The sequence below is a fragment of the Glycine max genome, chromosome 17, assembly GCF_000004515.6.
Source record: "Glycine max cultivar Williams 82 chromosome 17, Glycine_max_v4.0, whole genome shotgun sequence".
Taxonomy (NCBI): domain Eukaryota; kingdom Viridiplantae; phylum Streptophyta; class Magnoliopsida; order Fabales; family Fabaceae; genus Glycine; species Glycine max.
Window position 1 is genome coordinate 12,570,239 of NC_038253.2, and position 22,840 is coordinate 12,593,078.

Sequence of the window (22,840 nt, forward strand, 5' to 3'; positions counted from 1 at the left end):
AAAAGCTGTTAACCAATCATTGGAGGCCCAGTAGATAACCACACGATAGTTTTAGCCCAATCGGGGAGAACCCACGCCGTTTTCACTTTCACTTGCAACATTCACGAACTCTTTCGGAGACAGACACAGAAGTCAGCGAGTGCACCATAAATGTAGAAACCCCTCAAATCAAAACAAAACCATACAACACAAATCGTAGATTGAAAAAAAAATAATAAAGAATCAGAAAAAATGGGTTCTGAGAACAAAGAAGCCCCAGGTGGAGAACTTAACAATTCGTCTCCTTCGCCCTCTTCTTCTCATGCTTGGAAAAGTCGAATCGTTATTCCAACCCTTCTCGCAGGTCCCTCTCTTTTTCTCTGTATTATTGTGTTGCTTCTTTTATTTTCCCATTAAATATTTTTGTTTTCTCCAGAAAATGAAATGAATAAAAAAAAAATAAAACTAAGCTATGTTTTGTATTGGTACCTCATGCCCATGATGACTAATTAATTTGATTTTATATGCTATTGTTTAGTATTATACACGCGATCAAGTTAGAGGAGGTCATGTTTGTTCACTATTCAATTATGCATGATTAAGATTAAATTTTAAGAATAATCAATCACACAGACTCACATAAGTTTGAGGATAAAGAGAATGAGGGAGGTTGGAGAGTGTTTGTTTGAATTTATGATGTTTGTGGGTTTTTGGAGCAGGAGTTGCTGGTGCTGGAGCTGGGTTGATTTCAAAGCATCGAAGAACTCTTGGTCTTGCTACTGTGTGTTCTAACTATGCTGTGAATTTCACCATTGTCACCGGGTGCTATTGTGGTAATTGTTGGATTTTCTTTTGATCTGATGATTGGCTGTTACAGTTTTGGGAATATGTTGTAGTAGTTTGTATTTGAGGGTGTTGTTGTGCTGATTAGTGCTGCGTGTTTTGAATCCATGATTGTATTGATTTGCTACTGAATTTTATATGGATTTGCATCCTTCTCATTTTTTCACATGATTGTATCATGTTATGGGAGAAAGGCAGGGGTTTTTTGTTGCAGAGACAGAAGCCATTGATGCCTTTCTTTCTCTCCTAATGTATTGTTGTGTTTTTAAGAAAAATGAGAAGATCCAAATATGTTGATGTAGCTATTAAAAGAATAATATGCCCTGATCATTTCCGGGGGGAGGTTATGTTACTGGCCTGAAGTTGTTTGAGTGGTCTTATTAGTAAGTTCCTCTTATAAAGAAGTGAAATATGTTAGGTATTCTGTTGTCGAGTGCTATCTATAAATTGGAGCATGTCCTCCATTTTTTCCCATTACCTCATATAAATTTACTGTTAGCCTTATGGAACATTTTGATGAAGTAGATAGGTCAAATTTAAATTTGGTTTGGTGAAGCAACTTTTTATCAATCAGAAGCAACATACCTTGATAAATAATAGGAAAAATGTTGGTTAGATGTTTTGAGAATGGGAAAAATGAACAACAAAAATGAATTTTCTATTAACTGATCTTTTTAGATTTCTAGCAGAGATTCTTCGTTGACATTATGCTATGAAATCCATAATTAATTACACATAATGTGAAAAATTGCCATAAGGCAAAGAGACTGTAATCAGTGAACAACAATCAACAAATGTAGTTCTAGATTGCAAGTTTTCTTCTGGAAGAATACTTTGATTCAAAGGAAGGATATTATCTAATAAATGCTTGATTACCAAGTTTTAATTTTATAAAATGCTTCACAAATAAAATAAACTAATAATAGTAACTCATTGCATGGCATGTCGTGAGAAATTCTCAAAGGATATTTGAACTGTAAACTCCAATATTTTGATTTTTGATTTAGGGTGATGTGAGATATTGCGGGCCATAAACATTAAGTGGCTTCTCTTACCAAAAAAAAAGAGACAAATAACAAACATGAATGTGAATTCCATATAATTTTGCAATTGATTACCTTCTTTTCCCCTTATTATGGCTTTTTGGTATTTGAAAGAATTTTGTTAATGTCTATATTAATCTATTTACTTGCTTGACAAGAGACAATAGTTTTAACAGAAAATTAAGTCTCTTTTGTATATCTGCCATCTGGCACCATTTTGTAAGTTCATTCCAATAGCTTGGGTGGGTTTTCGCTAAATTTAATGCTAATGAGGTTACCACCTTCCCTTTTGTTGAATTGAGGATCTAGAGTATTTGGTTTTTTCTTTGGACTTCATGTATCAATTCCAAGAATTCATGTTCAACATGCCTACATGGGCCTCAATCCCTATTAGATGACTTTTCTGCCTAATTTAATAAAATATAATGCTGTCTAATTTGTCAGGGGCACGCGAATTTGTGGCTGCAACTAGAAAAACGGGACCTGATGACATATTGAATTCTGCAGTAGCTGGATTTGGAACTGGTGCTCTTCTAGGGCGTCTCCAAGGTTTAGTTCTGCTCCTCTCGCTCTTTTACTGCATGCTTGTGATTTTTGCCAGTCAAACCATGGTGATGTATCTACCTGTTCCTGAACTAATCTTTTGTTACATATGTTAAAATGAATTCTGCTCTTGGATCTTACTTATTATACACTTTCTTTGTTTATGTATGATGTATTTGCTGCAACTCGTATCATATATTATTATATTAGGACCATTTGCTAGATCCTTCCCAGTGCCCAGCAATGTAGACTGAAATAACCTTTGCTTGATAAGATCTAAATTGTTTTCATGTTCAGTTTTCTTGCTCGGTTGTTTTTGTTATTTCGTTTGTTCATTTTATTCCCTCTATTTCCTTAACTTATCATAAGTAAATGAATGCTGCTCTTGGATCTTACTTATTATACACTTTCTTTGTTTATGTATGATCTAATGCTGCAAGTTGTATCATATATCACGTATTCAGGACCATTTGATAGATCCTGCCCAGCAAATTAGACTGAAACAACCTTTGCTTGATAAGATCTAAAATGTTTTCATGTTCAGTTTCCTTGCTAGTTTTTTTTTTTCTTTTTCTTTTGTTCATTTTTTATTCCGTTGTTTCTTAAACTTTTTTTCTAATGATTCCAACATGTCATAAATTTTCTCATTAGCACCAAAAACATGTTTCATTAGGTAGTGAAAGAATTATTTGGATGTTATAAGGAAGAATAGGATGTATCACGGTTATTTCAAGAACAAGTTTGTTCTCTATCTTAGAATGCAACCTATTTTTTATGTCTGGCCAAGGGTAAGTTTCTTGAGATTACCACTAGTGATGTGGAGGTAAGCATGTGTTGTACACCCTGGGAGAGGGTAATGTTGAGTGTCTCCTAATTGCAATGGTACCCAAGGATTAGTCATGACAATGCTTATGAGAATAATTAGGTCAAAGGCCGATGAAGTTTTCCCAGATTATGTTTAAATTTAGATAGATGCATTACTTAGTGGTGAAATCCTTGCAAATAGTTCTTGCTTGTATTGGTGAATAAGCTCAAATGGTTACAAGCATTAAAAGTTGATTTCATTTGTGGAATTTTAGGTGGTCAACTTGGTGCAATCCGGTACTCTGTCATGTTTGCTGTTGTGGGGACAACAGCAGATTTTGCTATACTGAAACTGAAGGATGCTTTGAGAGATCACACTAAAACAATATACCAACACATTGAGAATTCAAAGAAGAGTGGAACTTGGTTAAAATTGCCGGAATGGTTCCCAATCCAAGTACTTGACGAGGAAGCTCTTGCTGCAAAACGTGCTCAAGAAGAGCAGTTCCTTCAGCAGAGGGCAAGGATTCGCAGCCTAAGGGAAGAAGAATCTTGAGAACTTCAATTTTTTGTGGATGTATGCGCTCATCTTGGAGTAAGGCAAACTCCCACCCCCTAAAGCTTTTGTACCCAATTTTATTTTATTGAATTAGTTTATAATAACATACTTTTCTAGCTGATGAGCAATGGCTTCAGCAGAGATGTTGAAAATGTTGAGATTGAAATTTCAGTATTCATTTGGAATGTCTATTGATTTTTCCCTTCTAAGGGTAGACAATGTCAAGTAACTACATGAGAAAAGTCTATAAATAGTTGAAAAGATTGTTTTGCTGTATTTTGACCTTTACAATCTCCATAAAATTGCTTCATATGGCATTTGTACTCTAAATCATTTTGGCTTGCTATGAATCATTTGTGTTTATATTAGAGGCCTAATGGGATTTGGGATGATTATATGTTGTGCACTTCTAGTGCTGTCTAACTAAATTAGAACCTGAATGCGAGAGAAATTCTGTTTGTATATGGCATGTCGGGCTACCTCTACACTGAAATTTCATATTTGAATGACTTTCACATTTAACTTTGCCACATGAATTTTGTAAGTCTCCTTTGCCTTAAAGACCAGGTCCAAAATTCCCTATTTAATATTGAAATTAAGGTTTAAATATATTTTTCATACATGTAATATATCTTCTTTTCAAATTGTTACTTTTTTTTTTTGATTTTGCTATTTGACCTTTTCAGATTTTTGCATTTGATACCTATTGATAGTTTGAGGCTGTTAAGTGATGATGTGACAAATGAAATGTGATATCACCGTTGTCATATCATGTTTGATTTGTTTAGTTGTCATTTTCTCACTTTCCATGTCATTATCCTTTTTTTTTTAATTTTAAAATTGTTTCCCCCATCCATTTTTGCAACCCAAGAGCACCGCACAATCACCCATCACCACCCAGGCTACCATCGATGATTGCCATCGTCACTCTGTGATTGCCATTATCACCGATTAATGGTGTATCGCCTCCAACAGCAGCACCATAGTCGTATGTGGCCCAACCATCGCAGTAGTCGCATGTAGCACCCCAGCACCAGTGCACCACATTAGATTCACGTTGCGTGACCATTCCCAGCCAGCATAGAGTCATGCATAACATCCTCACCACCACTTAGATTTGCACCGCACAACCACCACCACTTTGCATGGAGTCGTGCGTTGCACCTTGACACTGCAAATAGATCCACAAGTTTTTTGTTCTTATTTTTCTCCAAATATTAAAGTGGTTTGAACTGATTTTGTGAAATCGATTGAGGGGTTTTGTTCCCTTTCTCTAAATGAACAAAACACATACTCATTTGTCCATTATCGTCGTCACAAACCAAACGAATTGTATTGGGAGAAGAATGCGGAGTAATGAAGATCGTGAAGGTCGTCCGTGCAAATAAGAGTTGGTTTTTTATTTTAGCGTTGGCCAAGCTGATTCTAGCGACATGTTTTTTTAAAATAATTAAAAAATAATTAACGATGTGAAAAAGTAGATGATGTGGTTGTTACATGAAACTGTTGATGTGACATTTCATCAGTCATGTCATCACTTAACAGAGCCAAGCTAACGGTAGGTACCGAAAGCAAAAATTTGGAAAGGTTTGGCAACAAAAAAATATAATAGGTAGCAATTTGAAAAATGAGTATTACATATATGAAAAATATATTTAAGCCTGAAATTAAATTGTAGCTTGATCGTCAACTTAATTTAATGCCTAATGGTATGATAAAAAAAAACAAGGGGAAACAAAACTGATATGGTAAATCCAGAGAGTAACTTAAGCTCTCAAACATAATGATGCACGATTGTTTTGGAAATTACTATTTGCCTTGATCGTGTATAAAAAATGTTTATGAAAATACATTTGTTGGTAGTAATTTTGTCTCCGATAATGTGGCACGAGATAATGTTGTTTTTATAGAAAAAATATTGGGTTAACATGTTTTTAACCTCCACAAGTTTTTATTTTAACAATTTTTTGGTTGAAATGTAATTTTGCTCCATTAATTAAAAATCCATAATTTTAGTCTCTTTGTTATAAAATAGAGACATTTATTCATTCAGTTTTATAAATTTCATGATTGCGATTCTTTCAAAACATTGACGGGTAAGATTAACTTGATATGATCTAAATTAAATAATACAGGTTGAGATTATTTTTTTAATACATGTTATAGTTAACATTAATATATTAACAATCAACACTTTCAGTTTAATAGAAGAACTAAAATTATAAGGATGTGTTTGATTTACATTTTCATTTTCTGTTTTCATTTCTTGTTTTCATTTTCTGAAAATTGTTTTCATTTTCAAAAGATTAGAATTCTGAAAACATGTTTGATTTGACTTCTTGTTTTCTGTTTTCATGAAATAAAAATACTAAAAAAATTTATGATATATTGACTTCTTGTCTTTTTGTATTTTTAGATTTGCTTAAAATTACATTCATTGTCACCACAATTTCATTTTACCTAAAATGAAGTTTCTATTCTTAACTGAAAACGAAATTTTATTGTTTTCATTTTCTGGTTATTTCCTGTTTTCATTTTCACTGAAAATATTTTTAGAAATCCAACCAAACACATTTTCATCACCGTTTTCTGTTTTCAATGAAAATGAAAACAAAAAACAACCAAACCAAACACCCCCTAAGGTTTTCAAAATTGAAAGACTAAATGTCTATTTTAAAATAGGAGATGAAAATTATGAATTTTGAAAAATATGGAGATTAAATGTTTCTATTTTAAAATAAAGAGACCAAAATTATGAATGTTAAAAAATAGAAAGATGAAAATTGCATTTAAACTTATTTTTTTTCCTTGTAAGTTTAAAAGTTTTAAAATGAATCTTTATTGGTTATTATGTGTCATGCATCTAAAAGGTCTAATTATATGTCATGTTAGACTAATCATTTTAGATACTGTCATACCCTAATTTCGTCTGGGGACAATTATTCATCAACGTACGGACTTTGGCTGACCGATTTAAGATGCTTAACACTCGTCACTGGGTAGTCCGTAAAGTTTCGCGACGTTTCAAAAAGAAATCAGCCAAAAATACAAAATAGGGAGGATTGCACTCATTAAATTGGGGGGTGTATCTAGCATTGGGCCATCCGGGCCATCTAGAACATTCTGGTATGGGGCTGCACTCATTAAACTGGGGGTGTAAATAGCATTGGGCCATCTGGGCCCATCTAGAACATTATGGTATGGGGCTACGCTCATTAAACTGGGGGTGTATCTAGCATTGGGCCATCTGGGTCCATCTAGAATATTCTGGTGGGAGGGTGCACTCATCAAAATGGGCGGTGTAACTAGCATTAGGTCTATCTGGACCATCTACAAAATTTTGGTGGGAGGGTGCACTCAACAAAATGGGGGGTGTAACTAGCATTGGGTCCATCTGGACCATCTAGAACACTCTGGAGGATGTGCACTCATCAAACTAGTGGGTGTAACTAGCATTGGGTCCATCTGGACCTTCTAGAACATTCTAAAAGGAGTGTGAACTTACCAATTTGGGGGGTGCACTTAGAAAATTTCATTTAGAACGGTGAACTTATCAATTGGGGGTTGCGCTCAGGAAACTTCATGAGGAAGAAACCCTAGTTTTTTTTTGCTATAAATTGGGGAGGGGGGGGGGGGGTGAGTTTAAGGGGTTCAACATTTTTCGCACTAAGTTTTCACTTGAAATTAGTGAAAAGAAGAAGAAAGAAGGAGAAAATTCAAGCCGCGGTGTTTCTTTAACGCTTCCAAGACGTTTCCGTGATCGATTCTGTGTACGTTTTTCGTCATTCTTCGTTCGTTCTTCGATCTTCAATAGGTTAGTTTTCGATTTTGAAGCTTTGAATTCATTCTATGCACCCTTATGGGTCCATTCTTTCTTTGTGTGTTTTCATCTTCATCTCCTCTACTTTCGGTATTCCTTTTCTGCGTTTTAAGCGAGTTTCGGCCGATCATTTAAGTCGTAATCTCACTTAATTGATGTTTAAATGAATTTCAACCGATCGTTTGTGTTATAATCTCGTTCAATCCCCCTTAAAATAAAATCCAGCCGATTGTTCACGTCGTAACCTCAGTTAAAAAACAAACAAAAATAAATAATAAAATATCTAAAAATAATAAAAGATCTAAAAAATAACAATAAAATAATAAAATAAGTGTTAGCCGGACATTTTACTTTGAAGTTCTTTTTAATGAGTTGAGAAATAACCAAGTGAAACTAAGGCTAAAATCAACTCACAAATCAAGCATTTGCCCGCCAAAAGGTCATTTTGCTTTTTCGAAGAACTACGTAGATCTGATTTCCTCATCGCAATTCAGGATACGTAAGAGCAAAAAGCTTTTGTCGACCCCAAGAGATCATTAAAAGTCGAAACGCCTTAGTGTTTCTCTCCTTTCAAAACCAAGAGATCGTTAAAGGTCCAACGCCTTAATGTTTCTCTCCTTTCAAAACTAAGAGATCGTTAAAGGTCCAACGCCTTAACATTTCTCTCCTTTCAAAAACTAGAGATCGTTAAAGGTTCAACGCCTTAACGGTTTTCCCTTCTTTCAAAACCAAGAGATCATTCAAAGGTCCCAATGCCTTAATGTTATGTTCGTCAAAAAACCCAAGAGATCGTTAAAGGTCCAACGCCTTAACGATTCTCCCCTTTCAAAATCAAGAGATCGTTCAAGGTCCAACGCTTTAAACGACTTTTGTCCGGTTAAAATCAATCCTGCGAAAAAAAGATAAAGACAACTTAACTAACGTTCAGTTCTTAAAGAACTACGTAAGTCTGATTTCCTCATGTACATAAATGATAAATTTTTTTATGAAATTCAAAATCTTGTTGTGATGAAGATAAAATTGATAAATATTATGGAAAATATATCTGATACTATTATTAATGATTTTGATAAATTATTTTAAATGAAAGTAGCAAAATCATATCTTGTGATTTGCTAATAATTTTTTTAAGTAAATTAATTTCAGTCTTTAAATTATTTAATTTAAGTGGTTGAGACATTAATTTTACACATGTAAACGGATCCTATCCCAATAAATAAAAATAAATAAATTCATATTTGAAACTTTTATTGGGTCAAAACAAAAACAAGCAATTTAAGAATAAATAAAAAAACTGCTTTCAAAGAGAAAATGTGATTTTTTTATCAAGAGCATGAAACGTAACACAACACTATTTTATTTAAATTGCCCAAGTAAAATGGGGATGTACACTTGAAGGGTATCAAGTTTTAAGGTCATTTGACGATAATATCTAGTTGTTGAGAATTTTGATTAATTCCAATAAGGTTTTCGTTGTTGACTTCCCAATTGTACATAGATGAGGAAAATCCCTGGCATCTTGGTAAATGGCATATGAAATTGATGCATCGTCTCCATGTCATATTGCAAAACAAAAATGTTGTGTCATTGTCATGATGATGGTCAATTTGTTTAAAGTAACCCAGAAGCACCACTTGAATTTCCAAGTCTTTGTTATTGGTTTTGCAGTGAATTGTGAAATTTAAACCTTACTTCAAATTATTTGATACTCGAACTATAGTCACGTCTCCCCATTAGCTACAGAAGAAAGTTCCCAACTCAAAATACAATGAAAATTGCTGGTGAGAAAAAAACTCGCTTCATCGAAATAATCATGCTTTAAACTATACTTGATGAATTGAAGAAATTGCTAGAATCTATTGGAGAAGTGACAAGAAGAAAAATAGAGAAATTAAACTCGGGAAGAAATTTCAAATTGGACAAGGGAAGGCCGATAGCCTTTTTTATAGTTCAAAAAATGTAAATTTATTTCTAGTAACATGTAAATAAAATCTGTAGAGATATGATGCGTTTACCCTATAGGAATAAAACTAATATTTTATACCAAATCTCAATCACTCAATTTAAATAATCTAATTGATTCACTTTAAAAATTTAAAAATTTAAATTAGCAAAATCATGAAATATGTGTTATTTTTATTTAAATTAATTTATCAAAATCATTCATAATAGCACCACATAATATTTTTGTCAATCTTATTTAAATTGATTCACTTTGCAATTTCTCGGTTTGGTAGTAGAAACATTTTGTATCAACTCTCATATATAATATCTTTTTTGCTATAAAAAAACCAGGCTACCATTAACGAAAAATATTATCTAGTATTATCATTAATGACTTTTATCTGTTAGTTTAATTAGAAATAATAAAATTATATCTCATTATTTACTAATTAGATTTTTTAAATCTCTTAAATTATTTAAATTGTGTGATTGAGATTAGGTATAAAAGTAATATTTTACACCTAATGTAAATCAATCCTATCTCACATATATATGTATGCATGCTGCACAATCACTAATTGAATAAATTGACGGTAATAAAAATTGTGAAAATACTAACGAGATTGTATCCATTAAATTTTCAAAAATCATGTCATCCAACCCATGCATGTCTATATGAGTGTACACGCGCATGTGTGTGACTGCATGTGATCAAACTACTATAACAGTAACTATAAAAGAATTAAAAATTAAAATTTTGACTTTAAATTTTCTTCATTATTTCAGTTTTAATATTTTTCTCTCTCTTATTTCTATTATTTTTTTAAGACTCGAAGTAAAATTATTAAAATGAATAACAAATGACTTATATTAAATTATTACAATAGAAAATATTAATTAGTAAATTGTCTCTACTTTTAGCTTCGTTAATTTCACCATTTTTTCTTATTTATTTTATATTTTTTTATTTATATCTTATATTGAATGAATTAAGTATTTTATCTATCGAGAGTGAAATAAAAAAATTACTTGATGATAAAATATATCTAAATGATTTTATATATCAGAAAGATTGAAGATTAATATAAAATTAATAATTGATATTTTATTTATTCTTTTTTATTTATAATTTTTGCATTAGGCTCTGGTATTTGTAAACACAACCATGCTCATCTTTACTATCTTTTAATGTAGTCAAAATGTCTTCTCAAGAGCATTTTTGGTCCCTTCCAACTAATAAATACAGAGGACGTATTGCAAAATTTCACTTACAGTGACCAAAGACAACGTGGACGACGATGAATCATTGGTGAAGAAGACCATCCAGACTGTTAGAAAAGAAAATATTAATACTACATAGTAAAATGCTTTTATAACGGAACAATTCCTATATCAAATAAAAATAATATCGAGATAAATTATATAAGTAGAGAATAATTCTCAACTTATTCATCCTCTAGGACATGGACTACAACAAATATGATGGTATAGTTTGTGGAAGGCATGATGACATCTGAATAGATTGGAGGTGTTCAAAATTACATAGTTAATCCATTAAAGGTAAGAAGTATTTTCAAATTTTATAGTTTATGTCTTCAATTATTTTTTTCAATTAAAAGGATGGCAAATTCTTAGTAAATGACAAGTTTATTGAATACCACAATCAAGGTGCATCCTCAAGGGCAGAATCTTGTCATTCAAAGGGGTATCGGTGTCGTCATTCAACAATTGCGATCTAGTCAAACCCCTTGTTGTTCTACATTAAATCTAGATCTATAGTTGTCTGATGCTTTTGTTTCTTGACCTGTGCATGTGGAATTTGGGCATTTTCTTTTTAATAATCTTTTTTTGTCCTGTATGTGAATATGAAGTAACCACTTTTATAATGTTAGTTTTTAGTTTTTAGTTTTTTAAGATATTTTTTTATCTTTAAAATATTTATTAAATTTCTTTATTATTATTTTAAATAAAATAAAATTTTGAATAATTTTATATTAGCCAGTTTATTTGAACTATTATGATAATAACATAATAAAAATATAATATCTAAAGTGTATTTTTTTAAAATTTGATTGAAAATATTTTAAGAAATACTATAAGAATAATAATAGAATACTTAATATAAAAAAATGTAATAATTAAAATTAAAAATGTAATGAAAATAATTTATCTAGAAATAAAAATAATCCTTCCATCTTAAAATAAGCATCACATTTGTGAAAAGAAATTGTTTAAAAATAAGTGTCGCATATAACTTTAATGTAATATTAATTATTTTTTTAACCCTAATAAGTGTTATTTTAATTTTTCAATATAATGTTTATATTAAGGTTAGTTAAATAAAATAATATTTTTTTTTTCATCTATTTATTCACTTTTCTTGGTTTGTGTAAAATATCTTAGGATAATACTTATTTAGGGAAGGTGGGAGTGCAAGAATTTAATGTTAATTAAAAAACTAAAATTATGACACCTCAAAATATATTTTTATCGATTAAATAAAATTAAAAATTATATAAAAATATCATATAAATGTGTTTATTTCAATCATTTTATATTTTTTTAAATCTATTTTAATTGTTAATTTTATCAAATATTTATAATTTAATAAATTAATTTAAAATTTTTCATCTACCATTTAGTATTTTAAATTCTAGTTAATTTTACAAAACATAACCTAAATAATTAAAATAAAAAAAACTTGATATTCTCAATGATCACCCATCATTGTTTAACAACACAAAATAAATCACAAAGACTAAAATCATTTACCAAATAAAAGTTGAAGGACCAAAATTAGTCAAACTTTTGTTTATGAATTAAAATCATAATTCTAAAATAATTTCATACACTAAAAACATAATTAACCGATGTAATCAAAGTTGAAGTACATTTATCATTTTCTTTCTCATCTCTTCCGCTACTTACTACCTCACTCCTATAGGGAAAGGCAAAGGAAAATCCTCCCACCCCCAAACCATATATATATATATATATATATATATATATATATATATATATATATATATATATATATATTTATCATAAGATAGCTCAGTGAGAGAGATAGGAAGAGGTGGTGCTATGTTATATATCTAAGAAAATGGTTTATTGTTGAATCTGGAACGGCTAGCTATTACAAAGGATCTCACGTGGCCTCTCCAAGTCCCACCATCTTGCGAAACAGAAACAAAGACATGAACTTCATAGATTGAAAATGTATCTAGCTAGGAGATCTGATGATGAAAAAGAGTAGGAAATAAAAATGGTTTCAGAAGAGAAGAGGGGAAGGTAAGATGTGAAATGAAAGGCATAAGAGCGAATGAATGGAAATGAAAATGAGAAAGAGAGAAGGAGTAAGAAATAGCATATTGCAAGTCTATTAATTTTTGAAAACTAAAGCCAAATCATTTCAGAAGCACAACACCCTGATTTCCCAACATAAACGACACTCCTTTTTATTGAATTGATAACTTTAGTCATCTAGCTACAAGCCTCACACCCTTCTTGGTTTCTAGCATCAATAACAAAAACAAATCATTGCACTTTCGGTGATACATTTTTAATTTCAATTTGTGTTTTGTTTTCATCCTTCAGAAAATTCAGTTATCTATCAAGAGTCCATTTGAATTTCAATTCAGCTTTCTTGAGCCAAACGGCATGAATGAGTTGTAGCATTGCATCCATTGTCATCAACTAGCTAAGTTGTTGATTTTTTAAAATTGTTTATTTCCGGAAGCCAGGTTGTTGATTTAATTTATATTTATTAACTATAGACGAAATCATGTGAATTTGATGAAGTAAAAACAGTCCAATTTCTATAAGACCTTTGGAATTTTTATTATATTTTAATTTAGTTAAAATATGTTTTCGATCCCAAAACACTATAATTTTGTGTTTGCTTCTTGATAAGTTATGTTTGTTACTTTGAATTCTTAATAAAATAATAATTTTGGAGAGTGTTTGTTTTACAAAATCTTTTACAATTCCCAAAAGTGTGGATATGAGATTGCATATTCTCATGTTTGTTTAAAAGGTGATCAAAAAATATTTATGGGTATCTTTTAGAAAAGTAAAATGTTTATGCTTATGTTGATTTTATATTGATTTAATTCCCATGAAAAGAGGATGAGAATATGAATTCCTTATGGGTGAGAATCATATTAATTATGAAAAAAATTCTATTATATCCTCAATATCAAGATCTATTATCTCATTTATCTGTCTATGATTTTTTTTTTTTGGAATCTCTCCATGATTTTATGCTTTACATCGGTTAGTATTTCAGATTCTACAATTCAATCTTGATAACAAAGGGTGTGAATTTGAAGACAAAAGAGCATGTTGCAATTGATTTTGAAATTTAATTATTGATATAAAGACAATTTATTGATTTTGGTTTTTGTTTACTTGAGGTGTGGTTAAAGTTTTGTTGTACATGTTTCTTCATGTTGCTTGTTCTTTATAAGGCCTAATGAGATGTTTTGGTGTTGTGTTTCTTAATTTTCTTTAACAATAAGATATAGTTAAGGAATTTATTAAAAAAAAATGGTAAGATTCTTTATTGCCACTTGCAAACTATAATATATAGTCTCATATCTTGTTGTGTAGGTGCATATAATAAGTTTTTTAATATAAAAATGATATTTTAGTAATTTAACATGCATTCTTAGGAAAAAATGATGTGAACCAAACACATTCTTTAAACAATATTTTGGGAAGATAAAAAAGACTCTCAATTAATTTTAATAGTTAAATAAATGTATTGTTTTTAAAAATAACTAGAATGACATTCCCATCTAGTATGTCGGAGAATGACATTCCTGATAATAAAAAAGATTTCATAAAATAAACATTTTTTTTGTTTTTATATTTTTGACATTTTTTTAATCCTTAATAGATGAGTGAATTTGTGTTTGTTTTTTGGTAATTTTTTCATTTGTTATTACTTTTTTCATAGAGACTAATAACAAATGAAAAAAATTGTCAATGAACAAATATAAAATTCATTAATTTATCAAATAACTAAAAAATATATCAAGAATCAAAAATATAAAATTTTTATTTTATCATCAAACAAAAATGAAGAAAAAATTTATTAGAGAATAAATATATAATTCAAGTATTTATTAGAGATCATAAACATATTTTATCCTTTTAAACATTTATAGACTTTGATTTGGAAGCTTGCATGAAAATATATGATTTCTAAATTACCGTTTTTAATTTAATTTAGAACAATTTCCGTATTGCATTGATATATTGTATTTCAGTTAGCATTATTACCTGTTTTATTTTTTATTTTTTTTTTGCTGAACTTTAATTTATATTATTTAAAAATTATATAAGTTTAATTAGAATTTAATATATAGATTTATTACTCAAAATATTGTAAATAAACATTGTTTTCAAATTTTAAAAAACTTCTCCCTCTTTTTATTTTTTTGATAATAAAAACTTCCCCCTCTTCTTATATATATATATACAAGATTTTCATTTCCTACAAGCATACTCCATCGATAAGGAAAAAAAAAATAAAATCAAGAATGAAATTTGCTTCATACCTAGTGATTTTCTTCTTTATGTTTCTTTTCCAATGCTCAAATTCAAATGGCTCCAATCTTATCTCTCAATCTTGTATGGAGGCCTCCAAAATTGACCCAATTTTGGAGTATGATTTCTGTGTTGCCTTCCTCTCCAATAAGTGGCACACACCACCCTCCAACCTCAAAGATTTCGTGGTCACATCAATTCAGCAAACCAAATCCAACGCAACCAACATGGTTTCAATCATTTCAAACTTCTTGAAGAACAAAAGTTTTGATCCATACGTAAAGGATTGCCTACGAACTTGCTTTGACCTTTACTCGGATAGCGTTTCGGCCTTAGATAATGCTGTGGTTGCTTTCAAGAACAAGGATTTTGACACGGCTAGTACCAAAGTGAGTGTTTCCTTGGATTCCCCAGTTGCATGTCAAGGTTTGTTCAACGATAAGAAGGGTGAAAATAAGTCTCCTTTAACAAAGGAGAACCGCGCCTACTTCCAATTCAGTGTAATACCTTTTGTTTTCATTCAAATGTGTCGTATACATAATTGAGGGAAAGCATACTATATGCTGCACGCTTTAATTGTATTGAGTCATTAAAATAATTTTTAAGAGCTTTCTAAGAGCCTTAATTGAATCGTGTGCAAAATTCTTATGGTTTAAATACAGGTACCATACGACCCGAATACGAAGATATGATATTTTTTTAAAAAGTTAATTAAAACGTGTTGTTAAAATACTATACATATCTAGATTTTGTTTTAACAAACATGACAAACATTATTGAGTGACAAAATAAATTTATTTAATAAAAATAATGTTTGAGCAAAGCTAAAACCATACTAGTGGATCTTTTTTTATTATAAAATCCCTAAAGTTTAAAACAATAAAATTATAAAAAAAATTCAGAAAGTGGCTCAGGCCACATCTGAAACCGCTTGAACTGTATTAGAACTGTATTGAAAACAACTTGAGCTGTGTGTTATAATTTTTTAAAGAAAAAAAATGGATACTTTTTGGATAGGTTTCGGTGTTGAACACGAGTATGACACCTCAATACTTTTCCCATATTTGGAGCATCGTGGCTTCATAGGTTAAACCAAATTTATTAGTAAAATTCACTACAAGAAGTTTTAGCTCGTTTTATCAGGGTACATGGGAGATCCCTCGCTTTCCTCGGTCGTTTGCTCGTACCTCACTTCTTTGTAATTTGAGCTAAATGAACAATTTTATAGGAGATGCTCTCTGGTTTTGAGAATTCCATCTTCACAAACTACAATAATTACAACGTAAACATCCTCAAGTTAAAAAACAAGTGTGTTGTCAGTATCCCTTGGACCTTACTGAATCTGTCTTCTGCGTGATCATAGGAAGTTTCCGCAGTTAAAACCCTTCCCACGAAATTACCAATGAAGCCCACTATTTTACGCAACACAATTGCCTTAAATAACAAATGTAAAAGGCCAAAACAGTACTCTCTTGTTACGGATACAAAGAACTAACTAGGGTGACTGATTTAATTTGATTTGAGTGTTTATTTTTTGAAAATAATTTTTATTTTCAAATTTTTAAAACTTATAAAATATATATCTAGAAAAAAGTAATCTAAAGTGATATCATGTTTTTACATTTTTAGAAAATACTAAAAACATTAATTTGTTGTTTTTAGATTTTTTTTAAAAAAATAATTTCTACTCAAAATTTTAAGTGAAGGATTTTTGCTTTTATTTTTTAAAATGAAAATAAAAAACACTCAAAATAAATGCCACCAATCAACAAATACAAAGCCGCTAAGGAAACTTCCCTTGTGATAGTACTTCCCACTACCTACTTGAAAAATTGAAATCCTTCATGTATATTAACCATACATTCTTTCCATACCTTTGCACCAATTAACACTCACCCTTTTCAGTTTATACCAAATAAATGATGTTACAAGCTTCTTTTTTGCGCTTGATCTCTTTCTTCTTTCTCATCGCACTCCCTCTTGGAAGAAGCTCTACCACCTTGAATGTACCAAAGGACATAATCAACCAAACATGCCAAAAATGTGCCAACCAATCCATCATCTTGAGCTACAAGCTATGCTCCACTTCTCTTCCGACGGTTCCGGTGAGTCACTCCGCAAATCTCGAAGGGTTGGCGTTGGTTGCAATGGAGCTAGCACTAGAGAATGTCACTAGCACTTTGGCAATCATAGAGAAGCTATTAGATAGCACAAGTTTGGATAATTCTGCTTTGGGGTGCTTAGCAGATTGCTTGGAACTGTACTCTGATGCAGCATGGACAATACTGAATTCCGTAGGTGTTTTCTTGTCTGGGAATTATGATGTAACTAGGATTTGGATGAGTTCAGTTATGGAAGCAGCATCAACATGCCAACAAGGTTTTACTGAGAGAGGTGAAGCTTCTCCTTTGACACAGGAGAATTATAATCTCTTTCAGTTGTGTGGTATTGCACTTTGCATTATTCATTTGGCTACACCTGGAGTACCTTATTCTCAATTATTCCACAGATAAATTTGGTCGTATACGCTGTCTTTCTCATTAATAAAGTGAGAGACATCGATTTAGTATCTCAAAATGGACAATATTAGTGAGTATAGTGGAAACGTTTTGTATCTTAATAGAAAAGGGAATTAAAGGAGAAAGACGGAGTAGAGATGCTAGTGCTAGACATTAGACATAGAAATTAGAATCATCTACGTTGTTTTCTTTGTTTTAGTTTTTATTAGAGCAAAATCTTTTCTATGAATGAAAGGTGTATTTATCGTAGAATTCCTCATCGATCTGACTATTTTTCTTTTTAATTTAGTCTATCAAAGTTTAAATTTTTAATAGTTTAACTTTCTATTCCGATATAACACCAAGATGCATTTGGATCTCATGTTATTAACTAATTAACGTGACAATTTTATTTTATAAAAAGAAAAACGACGTAAGAAAAAAAAAACAAAAAAACTAGGAGTTTAAGTCCCTCTCAACGAGAGTATACTTTTCAATATGTCATTTGTTGAAATTATCGGGTTTTTTTTTCTTCTTCTTAATAATCTAACATATACAATTAACTAATTTAAGAAAAGTAAGATCTAAGAAAAAGGGTGTGATTAATAGAACTATTCTCTAAGCCAGTTGAAAGTTCATACCATAGCCAAAGCTTATACACGATAAGTTTGAAGGTACAAACTTAAAAATGAGTTAACAGAACTTTTTGGTCTAAATAATAGATATATATCTTCCATGAGAGTTGATATTGCTCGAGTCTTGTAGGGCTATTTATGATTGGATGCCTTCTAGCATGGGCAAGCTAAATAGGTCCTCTACCGTGCGAAAGTAAGATGGCTTGTTAGATACAAAGTTTTATGGAGACTATTATATGCCTGAATAAAGTTTTTTTAAAAACTTTTTTTTTCTCTCTCTCTCACAACTCTTTTCCTTTCTCCTAAATGGTGGAGAAATGCAAGTGGACCGCCGCCACCACCACACTAGAGAGGTCGTGTCCCTCCTTTGTGGAAAAAAATATTATATCTCTTTGAAACAATTGATCTTCCTAGTGTGGAGGATGGGGAGATACGGTCGCTGGTGCGGCAGTAGACGACAAAGCCAATCTTCCTGTAATTTTAGAAGGTGATCTAGAGGGCAATGCGAACTCTGATCGCAAATTTGTTGTCCACTAGCAGCTTCACATTGCTTTTACTCTTCACTTGCAATTCTTTCATCAAGGCATCTAGCCATACTGCTTGACATTTAGTTTCTGAGGCTGTAATGTACTCCGCTTCCCATGAAGAGAGTTCTACAACAGGTTCCTTTCTGGAGGATCAAGAGATTAGAGCTCCTTCAAAGAAGAAGATATAGTCTGTTGTGTTTTTCCCATCACACTTGCCTCCACATCAATCTGAATAAGAATATCTAACCAATTCTAGTTCTATACCAACCTCAGCCTTTGGAAATAGGATTCCAAAGTCCACTGTCCCTTGCACATATCTTAGTATCCTCTTTACAACTAACAAGTGAGACTGCTTTGGCTCTTGCATGAATCTACTGAAGCTGAGATTAGGCCTTGTATTGCACAAATATCTCAAGCATCCAACTATCTTTCTATAATAAGTAGGATCAACCAGATATTCATCTGTATCATTCTTTAACACAAGTCCAACTTCAACTAGTGTTCCTATTGGATTGCTTTGTAGCATATTGAACCTTTTCAATGGATCTTTTGCATATTTAGATTGATACATCACTACACCATATTGAGTCACTTTGAACTCAGTTCCCCAAACATAAGTGAGGAGTCCAAGGTCACTCATCTCAAATCCATTCATCATCTGACCTTTGAACATGTTAATTGTATTTTCACTATTACTAGTAATTAGGAGATCATCAACATATAGACACACTATCAGTTTCTCTGCTTTCTCATTGCCTTTCCAACATTTCACATAGACTACATGTTCTAAGGTGTATTTCTCAAAACCAATTTGAGACAAAAAGCTATCAATTCTCTTGTTCTGAGCTCTTGGAGCTTATTTAAGCCCACAGAGTGCCTTCTGGAGCCTGTACACCTTACTTTCATTACCTTTAACCTCAAATCCTTGTAGTTGATGCACATAAACTTCTTCTTCTTCTAGGGGACCATTCAGGATAACAGACTTCACATCAAGTTGATGAATGGACCAATTAGCATTGGTTGCAGTGGCTACTACCAATCTAACAGTTTCAATCCTTGCCACTAGTGCATAGACTTCACTATAATCGATTCTTGCATTTTGCAAGAAACCCTTTGCTACCAATGTGGCCTTATACTTCACCACTTCTCCCTTAGGATTAACCTTTACCTTGTAGACCCATTTCAGTGCTATAGACTTCTTGTGCTGAGGAGGATCTACCAGCTCCCAGGTTTGATTCCCTCTCAATAGAGTTGATTTCCTCCTTCATAGCGTTTAACCATTTTTCATTTGTCACTATCTTTTCAAATTCAACAGACTCAAATTTTGCTATAAGTTCAAAGTGCACTAGTTCACCTTCTGAGTTGACTAATGATTCTTGAAACAACTCATAGTCTCTCAAATGAGATGACAATTGACTTATCCTTGCTGATATTCTCACAGTTTGATCTCTACTGATAGTTGGTGCAGCTGAGGTTTCTTCTTCTAGAAGTATCCTGGATTGACCCTCTTTAGAGGTTGTTCCCCAATTCCAACTTCTACTCCCATCGCATATCACATCCTTTCTTATAGTAACTTGACCATTCTCTGGATCATACAATCTGTAGCCACCGGTTGAGTGATAACCCAATGAAATATGTTGAGCGTCTTTGTCATCTAGCTTTCTTTTTATGTTTGTAGCAAATTGAACCAAATGCCTCCAAGTATGTCGCATCTAGTTTTAATCCAATCCATGCTTCTTCTAGTGTCATACCTTCAAGTCTCTTAGTAGGAGATTGATTCAGAATATAAGTTGTTGTTGATACAACTTCTCCCCATAAGTAGCTTGGTAGGTTCTTACTTTTCAACATATACCTCACCATATTCATTATTGTTCCGTTCTCTCTCAACTGTACCATTGTGTTGAGTTATGTAAGGTGGTGTTACTTCATGAATTAGCCCTTTACTTTCATAGAAATGCTTGAAATCATTTGACATATATTCGCCCCCACCATCTATCCTTAGGATCTTGATCACTTTTCCACTTTGCTTCTCTACTAGACATTTAAATCTTCTAAAGGCTTCTAGTACTTCATGCTTCCTCTTAACCAAGTAGATCCTAACTTTCTTAGTTAAATCATCAATGAAACAAATAAAGTACTACGATGCCAAGTTTCTCAGTTGCTTTTGTGGGAAGATACTTGCTGAAGCTTCTTCTGGCTTGCTTGCATTTAATGCACTCTTTGCACATCTCTTTTGGTACTAAGATCTGAGGTAGTACTTCAACCATTTTCTGTCTGATAAGAAGGCGTAGGTCCTTGAAGTTGAGATGGCCAAATCTATGATGCCATAACCACTCCATCTTGTTTTTTGAGGTTGCAAGACACTCATGCTCCAGAATATTCATCCAAATTCTAAAGGTCCTGTTCTCAGATAGGTTTACCTTAATCACAAGTTTTTGGTCTTCATCAAACACTTTGAGACAATTGTCCTCTATCCTTATAACAACCCCCTTTTCAAGTAGTTGGCCTAGGCTTAACAGATTAGTCTTCATGTCAGGTACAAACAACACCTCCTCGATGATAGGGTCTTTTCCATCCTTCCCCTTGAATGTTACTTTTCCAATACCTTCAGCAGTCAATGTAATATGATCTGCAAAGCAAACTCAGCTCTTGGATGATTCATTCATATTGATGAACCAATCCCTCTTCCTTGTCATATGAGTGGTGCAACCAGAATCTAAGTACCATGAGAAGTCACTTGATGATTTACTACTAGTGGTAGCCATAAGCAATACGAATTCAGAATCCGAGCCTTTATCTTGAGCCAAATTTGCATGATTACTGGCCTTGTTCTTGGCACCTTCTCCTTGCCAACATTCTTTTGCATAATGATTAGGTTTCTGACAGTTGTAGCATTTCACCTTTCTTTTTTCGAACTTCTACTCCTTGTTGTTGTTGGAGTTTGATTTTGAGAAGTTTAGCATGATGTTTTTCCTTTGAAGGATTCACTGCCTTTAGCTGTCACTTGTTCTTGGTTCTTTGTGGTGGTGTTTGACTTGTTTCCTTTCCATGGTCCTTTCCCTTTCCATTTGTAATTGGGTCATGCATGAAGTGTCTATTCTTGATGGGATCTTCACTCATAGATCCTCATCTCATGTGCCTCAAGAGAGTGTTGCAATTCTTCAATCTGTATTATGTCTAAGTCCTTTGACTCCTCGATTGCAACAACTACATGATCAAATCATGGTGGCAAAGTTCTCAATATTTTGTCTACCACTTGTTGATATGAGATTATGTCCTTTGCAGGCCCTCATTGAATTGACTAGTTTTTGAATTCTGTCAAAGTAATCTGCTACAGATTCTTTGTCCTCCATGGTGAGAAGTTCATATTGCCTTCTCAGTGTCTGCAACTTAATCTTCTTATTCTTCTCTCCATCTCCATATGTTTTCCCTAGAATATCCCATGCTTCCTTTGATACGGAGGCTTTGGATATTTTATTGAATATCTTTGAATTCACACATTGGTAGATGAGAAAACACGCCTTGCTATCATGTTTCTGTTGTTGTTTGAAGGTCAGTTTTTGCTCCTCAGTGGCATTCTTGTTCGATTCTATAAAACCAGTTGTCACTACTTCTGCCCCATCTTGGAAGCCAAAAATCGCCGACATTTTGATCCGTCAATTATCAAATAATTTGCCATCAAAGACTGAAAGAGACCCCTGAATAATACTATTAGGGATTGCCATGTATGCACCCCACTCATTTCTTCAATCACAATGCGAGTACATAATCGATTCTTCTTCAGTTGTTCTTCTAACCAATAACTTTCACTCAGCCACCGCACCTCACGAAAAAATGGTGGAGAAGAAGACTCAATACACAAAACTTGCGAGAAAACAAAAAGAATCTCTCAAGAAGAAGACACATTTTATTGAAAACAATAAAAAAAAAACTCTCTAACTACCATTCCTCATAGGTGTAGGATCTCACAACTCTTGATACCTTGCTAAACTCTCTCTAAAATACATTTAAAAATAAAGCATACAATTGAATGGATAAAAAACTATATTGATAACAAACTTTGGAATTTTATCATATTCAATATTATGAAGA

General features: G+C 32.2%; 3 protein-coding genes across 3 annotated transcripts; 2 read left to right on the forward strand and 1 right to left on the reverse strand.

Annotated features, from left to right (window-relative positions):
• Window positions 1-202: 202 nt before the first annotated feature.
• Window positions 203-3,860, forward strand: LOC100526920 (uncharacterized). Its single transcript, NM_001249071.2, has 4 exons — window positions 203-343; window positions 699-812; window positions 2,310-2,414; window positions 3,488-3,860. Exons 1-4 carry the CDS (start codon window positions 232-234, stop codon window positions 3,766-3,768), a joined length of 612 nt encoding a protein of 203 aa, NP_001236000.1. The 5' UTR covers window positions 203-231; the 3' UTR covers window positions 3,769-3,860.
• Window positions 3,861-16,896: 13,036 nt separating this feature from the next.
• On the forward strand, window positions 16,897-17,854 carry LOC100791033 (putative invertase inhibitor). Its single transcript, XM_003549918.4, has one exon. The coding sequence runs from the start codon at window positions 17,008-17,010 to the stop codon at window positions 17,599-17,601; it is 594 nt and encodes a 197-aa protein (XP_003549966.1). The 5' UTR covers window positions 16,897-17,007; the 3' UTR covers window positions 17,602-17,854.
• A 1,117-nt stretch (window positions 17,855-18,971) lies between these two features.
• LOC102659800 (uncharacterized mitochondrial protein AtMg00810-like) lies at window positions 18,972-19,421 on the reverse strand. Its single transcript, XM_006601397.1, has one exon. It carries the CDS (start codon window positions 19,419-19,421, stop codon window positions 18,972-18,974), a length of 450 nt encoding a protein of 149 aa, XP_006601460.1.
• Between the last annotated feature and the right edge of the window lie 3,419 nt (window positions 19,422-22,840).